The 7,500-nt window shown below is 44.9% G+C and overlaps 1 protein-coding gene across 1 annotated transcript in view; it reads right to left on the minus strand.

Annotated features, from left to right (window-relative positions):
• Positions 1-7,500, minus strand: part of LOC127008066 (uncharacterized) — a 115,698-nt gene that overhangs the window by 29,044 nt on the left and 79,154 nt on the right. Inside the window, exon 2 of the mRNA XM_050879605.1 lies at positions 4,497-4,647. Within this exon, the coding sequence (XP_050735562.1) occupies positions 4,497-4,647 (151 nt within the window). The remainder of the gene's footprint in view (positions 1-4,496; positions 4,648-7,500) is intronic.

Below are 7,500 nucleotides of genomic sequence, written 5' to 3' on the forward strand. Positions count from 1 at the left end.
AGAGAGAGAGAGAGAGAGAGAGAGAGAGAGAGAGAGAGAGAAAGGCATGAGAGGAATCCATTACGTAATAAAAAAAAGAAAGCGAGAGTGAGAGTGAGAGAGGAGGAGAAAGGTGAGAGGAACGGAGGAAAGAAAAATGAGAAAGGGGAGAAAGGAAAAAAAGAAGTGCAGGAGAGAGAGAGAGAGAGAGAGAGAGAGAGAGAGAGAGAGAGAGAGAGAGAGAGAGAGAGAGAGAGAGAGAGAGAGAGAGAGAGAGAGAGAGAGAGAGAGAGAGAGAGAGAGAGAGAGAGAGAGAGAGAGAGAGAGACCTATTTCTAACTGTCAGAAACAACACACAATTGTACTTCTTCACGGTTTTATATCTTCCCTTATTTAAGAGGAGGAGGAGGAGGAGGAGGAGGAGGGGGAGGGGGAGGGGGAGGGGGAGGATGTACGATGAAGAGAGAATGCGACAGAAAAGTGAAGAAGAAGAAGAAGAAGAAGAAGAAGAAGAAGTAAAAGAAGAAAACAAACAAAATAACTAAAACAAGAACGAGAGAGAGAGAGAGAGAGAGAGAGAGAGAGAGAGAGAGAGAGAGAGAGAGAGAGAGAGAGAGAGAGAGAGAGAGAGAGAGAGAGAGAGAGAGAGAGAGAGAGAGAGAGAGAGAGAGAGAGAGAGAGAGAGAGGAAGGGAGCAAAAACACGATGAAAGAAGGAAATCAGGAAAATCCCTAACTCACTTGAGAGAGAAAGTGGAGGAAACTTCTCTACCTCCTCCTCCTCCTCCTCCTCCTCCTCCTCCATGCAGGTGAGGTAAACTTTCCCTCCCTTAGCAGCGGGCTTCTCTCTTAACTTCCTTCCTAATGCAGAGAGGGAGGGAGGGAAGAGGAGGAGGGGGAGGAGGGATGGAGGAAGAGGGGAAGAGAGGAGAGGTCAGTTAAGAAAGAAGAGAGAGAGAGAGAGAGAGAGAGAGAGAGAGAGAGAGAGAGAGAGAGAGAGAGAGAGAGAGAGAGAGAGAGAGAGAGAGAGATGAATTAATGGAGCGTGGAGAGAGGTGAAAAAGGGAGCTTGAATGAAACCAAGAGTGAAGGAGGAACAAGGGAAGAGGAGGAGGAGGAGGAGGAGGAGGAGGAGGAGGAGGAGGAGCTGGTAGAGGAGGAGGAGAAAGGGGAGAAGAGGAGGAAGTAAGGAAAAATATTAAAAAAAGAAACTCAGTGGAGGAAGGGAAGAGGGAAGAGAGAAAGATGGAAGACAAGAGAGAGGGAGAAAGAGAGAGGAGAGGGAATGGAGCTAATGGAAAGGAAAAGAGGGAAGAGATGGAGAGAAGAAAGAAGAGAGGAGGAGGGAGAGAAGTAAAGAACTGGCTAGAAGGGAAACTTTACTAAAAATAAAAGGAAAACTCGAATTAAACAGGGAATGAAGAATGGGAAGAGAGGAATGAATAAATGAATGAAGGAATTAATAGAAGAGAGGAAGGAAGAGAAGGAGGAAGAATTGATGTAGATATGAAAGAAAATGATGGAAACAAAAGATATAATGAATTTAAGGGCAATAAAAAGTACAATAAAAAATAAGAAAAAGAGAAAACTGAAAAAATAGAAAGAAAAAAACAATGAAAAAGAGTAGAAAAGTAGTCATGATAATCTACGTCTCTCTCTCTCTCGGAAAAAGACCAGAAAAATAAAATCACTTAAAAATCAAGGAAAAAAGACTGAAAAAGATATGACAGTAATCTCTCTCTCTCTCTCTCTCTCTCACACACACACACACACACACACACATCCCCCCCCTCTCTAACTCACTCCCCCTCCTTCCCCCCTCTCTAAATAGCCCTATATTTAACCCATTGCAAACTTGACCCAATTTCCAAACACTTCTCTGCCCATCCCTTTCTCTCCTCCTCTCCCCCTCCCCTCCCCTCTCCCTTCCCCTCCCCTCCCCTCTCCCCTCCCCCTCCCTTCCTCTTTCCTCCCCTAATTATTCGATATTTGGGTTGCGCATTTGACAGACCGGTAATCATATATTTGCGCAGCCCATCGATCGACTGTTATGGAGGGGTGAGGGGGTGAGGGAGGAGAGGGGCGAGGGGGGGAAGGGGGGCAGGGGAGGAAGAGGGGTTTCAAGACCTCTCTGTAAATCCGGTTAATATCGGAGAGATGTCATCGGGAGGGAGGAAATTCTCTCTCTCTCTATACTTCCTCCTGAACTTTTTATGTGTATATTTTTCGGTTAAAGGACATGAGCTGAGTATATTTCTTATCTAAAAACCGACCCTTCGCTCACAACCCTACTACTACTACTACTGCTACTACTCTCTCGTTTATTTTCCTTATCCTTCCTCCTTTCTTATATATCCCAACTATTTCCTTTCATCTCTCCTCTTACTATGTTTACTTTTCATCCTCCTCCTCCAACTCCCTTTATTTCCCTTCCCCTCTTCCTTCCCATCTTTCTTTCGCTCTTCCTCTGCTTCGTATTCCAATCTCTTCCTTCTTCCTTTCTTCACGTTCCCCTCCATTTATTTCCTCTTCCTCTCCTCTATTCACCTTCTCTTCAGCCCCAACATTTTTTTTTATATTTTCTCTTCCTCAACCTGATCCAACTGTACAGGTCTTTTATTCTTTTTTTTATCCATCTACTCTTCAACCTCTGCTTTCCATACACCTCTTCCTCTATCTTATCCTACCATGCGTTTTTTTTTAATGGAGATATATATACACCTTCTTTTCGTCACTTCTATTCTACTGTACGTCATCTATTTAGGTTCCCACTGCCTTTGCATTAACCACATTGCCGCCAAGTTCTGCCCAGTCACTTGCTTGGCTACTCGTCCAAGTTTTGTCTCTCCTCTTTCAGCCGATGTCTATGTGTCGCTTAACCATTGCAGACACTCCTAACATGATTATTTTCCTTCGTCTAATTATTTTTGTTATCCTCACCAATGTGTTTCTTTTTTTATACATTGCAGACACTTCAATCGTGATCTTTCCCCTTCATATAATTCATTTTGTTATTCTAACCTGTTTCTTTTAATCATTGTATCTCCTGTTCCTCCATATAACGTCTATTGTTACCTTTCCCTGTGTGTTTTCTTACCCACTGTATAAACTCCTAACCTGATATTTTTCCCTTCATTTATAAACTTTTTGTTATATTTACCTTTGATTATCCCCTTCACTCATCTCATACATTCACTTAACAGGCATAGTCACTCCTTCCTTCCACCAACGGTCTCAATCAATCCCTAATCTAACACATCTTTCCCAGGGTGATCATATCCTATACGTTGCCTCACTCTCCCCTTTCCCTTGCATTATTTTCCTCCACCCATCCACTCTACCTGACTCTCAATAGGTACATTCAAGAGATAGATTACATTCAAGAAAAAGGTTAGTGTGAGGTTCCTGAGGTTAGCTGGGGTTTGATTTACAGGAGCTGCCCTGTAAATAACTGCAGGCCTCTTGCAGACTCAATATGTTTTTTAAAATCTCATTTCTATTCACCAGGTAATCGAATACTTTGCTTTAAACATATAATTTAACATCTCCCCCCAGTCAGCAGGTAAACACACTTGAACAGGTAAATTTCCCAATCAGGAGGTAATCACACCTTTCTCCCCAAACCAGAAGATATTCTCCCTTGTTCAGAAGGTACACATATATCCTCTCCCCTAACCAGCAGGTACAGCCTCTCAAATCAGAAGACATCCTCCGCCAATCAGCAGGTAAACTCCCCCAGGAAATGCTAATCCCTCTAATAAGCAGGTAAAGTTTCCCAATTAGCATGTGTGCTTCCCAAACTCACCCTACCAGGTAACTTCCCACATTCTTCCCTCTTAATAAACACTACAAGTTCCAATCAGCTGATGATATAACAAACCAATTAACTCTCTAGCTTCTCTTCTCATTAAAAAAAACTAAAGAGATACAGGCACCACAATCAACAGGTAAATTTACAGCAGGTAACCTCTCAACTTTTTCCCTTTAATGAGCAATTACAAACAGCCCAATCTGCAGGTAATCTAACATTCCTTTACTTATTAATCAAACATATAAAACTTCAAAATGACCTGGCCTAAACTCCTACTCTACCTCACCTTTACAATCACAGCTTACACTCCTACAATCACCAGCTATACTCTAGTTACCACTCAAACCACTACTACATTCACCATGTATATACTCTAGTCACCACGTAACTCCCAATCCCCATATTAACTTCCTAATCCTCATTAACTCACCCATGCCCAGGAAACTCCCCAAAGAATCCCCAGTTATCCCAAAAATCCCCGGTTAACAACCCCCCAAAATTCCCCAGGTAACCCCCTCCACCTCCTCAAAATCTCCAGGTAACCCTCTCAAATTCCTAAGTAACCCCCCTACCCAATCACAGGTATCACCCCCCAAAAAAAACTCCAGGTAATCTTCCCTAAAAAATTCCCCAGGCATACCCCACAAATGATCCCAAGGTAACCTCCAACACCACCACCCTTCACCCCCATCAGCAAGAATACTCACTCCTCCTTGACGAGGTATCTGTTGGCCTTGCCGCGGTCCACGCAGCGCCCCGTCTTGGAGATGGTGCCGCCGCTGATCTCTACGGGCCCCTCCTGACCCATGCCCGACCGGAACCACTGCCCCGACCACGACGACGGGAAGTCACACTCTCCTGCGGGGGAAGAGAAGGGGTGGTTAGTGTGTGTTGGGGGGGGGTGATGGGGATTGGGAAAGGGGAGGAGAAGTGTATGTGGCTGCAGGGGAAGAAGAGAAGGGATGGTAAGTGAGTGGGGTTGCTGAGGATTATGGGAATGGTGGGGAGAGGTTGGTCAGTCAATGGTCACATGCTCCTAAAGGATTGATGACTGGTATGTATGTGTGTGTGTGTGTGTGTGAGTTGGTCGGGATAGGGAGGAAGGGGAGGAAAGTTATATGCTACTGATGGGGAAGAAAAGCTGATTGGTATGTATGAGTGTGTGTGGGAGTTGATAGCGATCTGGGGAAGGGAAGAGCATGGGGTGTGTGTGGTTGGTAGGGGCTAGGGAAGGAAAGGGGAAAGAGGGGAAGGGAAGAGGAAATAAGTGAGGGATTGGGGAGCTGTTATGTTTTAGTTGGTTATTGGTTTTATGGTGACTTGATGATGCTGGGGATGGGGAGGTGGTTGTGTGTAGACTGGGGAAGACTGGGAATGACTGAGGAAGTCTGAGTAGGAATGGGGATAAGTGGGGAGGACTAAAAAGGAATGGGAAGGTCTCGTAAGGGGGGGTGGCATAATATAAGGGGGTGGGGCGTAATATTTGGGGTGGCAAGCAGTGGTGATGGTGTGGTCAAACCTATAGAAAAATGTGTGGTTAAAATATAAGGTTAAACTGAGTGATTAAAATGTGTGTTAGAAGCAGTTGATAAGGAAATGTAGTGTGGAGGGGGGGGGGGTATTGGGGTGATGATGAGGGGGGTGAGGTGTTGTGGAGGCGTTGTGGTTTGGTGGTGGTGGTGGGGGTGATGACAGTAGTGGTAGTGGTGGTGGTAGTGGTGGTGGTAGTGATGGTGATGGTGGTGGTGGTGACAGTAGTGGTGGTGATACAATTATTGATAAGAACATAAATTAACATAAACACCATCGTAAATAACACACACACACACACACACACACACACACACACACACACACACACACACACACACACACAAACACACACACACGCACACACACACATTATTCTTCTGGTTAAATAACTAGTATTCATTATGTATTATCGTGATAAATATGGTAAATAAAACCTTGATGTAGTAAAAAAAAATTCTCCCTTATGATAACGAAAGGAGAAAAAAGAGAAAAGGAAGAGGAGGAGGAAGAGAAGAGGAGGCTGATGAGAGAAAGAAAAGGTGAAAAAAGTGTGGGAAGAAAATGAAAAAGAGGAGGAGGAGGAGAAAAAGGAAGGATAGGAAGAAGAGGAGAAGGAAAAGGAGGACGATTGGAGAGATGGAAGGAGGACGATTGAAGAAATGGAATAAGAAACGATTGCGGAGATGGAATAACGAAGAAAGAAAACAAAAAAAAAAGAATAATATAAAAGGAATGCAAAAAAAAAAAGAGAAAAAATAAGAAAAAAAAGGAGAAACAGAAGGACATAGAAGGTGAAAGAGGAAAAAGATAAAGAAAAAGAAAATAGGGGAGAGAAAGAAAGGGAAAAAGGTCAGTCGGTCCTACAACCCATGAAGAAGAGGAGGAGGAGGAGGAGGAGGAGGAAGAGGAGGAGGAAGACAGAAATTCGATGGGGTTCAGTATTTTGTTGGCAGGAAGTGAAAATGCCTTGCTTGTTCCTCTTCCTCCTCCTCCTCTCCCTCCTCTTCTACTTTTCGCACAATGGTCCTCTTATTTCATCTTATTTTTTCTCTTTTCTGTTCATCTTTTCATTCTTTTATCAACAATACTCTCCTTCTCCTCCTCATCCTCCTTCTCCTCCTCCTCTTCTTCCTTCTTTTCGCAGTATCGCAAAACTTCTTACAAAAAGGAAAAGGAGATGAAAAAGGCGGAACAAAAGGAAGACGAGGAGGAGGAGGAGGAGGAGGAGGAGGAGGAAGTGGAGAGTAAAGAGGATTGAAGCAAAGAAGCAGGAAGAGGAGAAGAATAAGTAGTAGAAGGAGGAGGAGGGCGAGGGCAAGAGGAGGAGGAAGAGGAGGAGGAAGAGGAAGAGGAGGAGGCTTTCTCTCGTAAATCGCTGGTGGCATATTCCCAGCGAGCACGCCAAGGCGCCATTATCTTGTGGCGGTGGCGGTGGTGGTGGTGATGGTGGTAGCTGTGATGGTGGTAGTGTGGTGGTGGCGGTGGTAGCTGTGATGGTGGTAGTGGTGGTGGTGGTGGTGGTGGTGGTGGAGGTAGTAGTGATGGTAGTAGTAGTGGTAGTAGTAGTGGTGGTAGTGGTGGTAGTGGTGGTAGTGGCGGTGGTAGTGATTCAAGTTTTTAATACTATAAACAGAACGATAAATAACACACACACACACACACACACACACACACACACACACACACACACACACACACGCACATACGTCACCGCCACGTCACTGATGAAAACAACCAATTAGGAAGCCTGACTGAATTAACGAAAGGGAGGAGGAGGAGGAGGAGGAGGAGGAGGAGAGATACACGAGTGAGGAGAAATGGGGAAACTGAGGGAGGAGAAAGTATAGGAAACGAGAGGGAAGAAAAGGAGGAGGAGAAGGAGGGAGAGTAAGAGAGAGGAGAGAAGAGAGGGGGGGGGGTTGAAGGGGGTTAAATGGGGGAGGGAGAAGACGTAGAGAGGTTAATGGAGAAAATTGTTATGTAGTATCTTGTTTTGCCTCCTCTTACCGAAGAAAAAGGATGGAAGGGGAGGTGGGGGTTGTAAATATTGGGGGGGAGGAGGAGGAGGAAGAGGGAGGCGGAGGAGGAGGAGGAAAACGAAGGAGGGGAGGAGGAGATATGTTGGGCGAGGAAATATTGTTTTGGAAGGGGAAGAGAGGGATGGAGGAGGAGGAGGAG

This window comes from Eriocheir sinensis, chromosome 37 (assembly GCF_024679095.1).
Source record: "Eriocheir sinensis breed Jianghai 21 chromosome 37, ASM2467909v1, whole genome shotgun sequence".
Classification (NCBI taxonomy): domain Eukaryota; kingdom Metazoa; phylum Arthropoda; class Malacostraca; order Decapoda; family Varunidae; genus Eriocheir; species Eriocheir sinensis.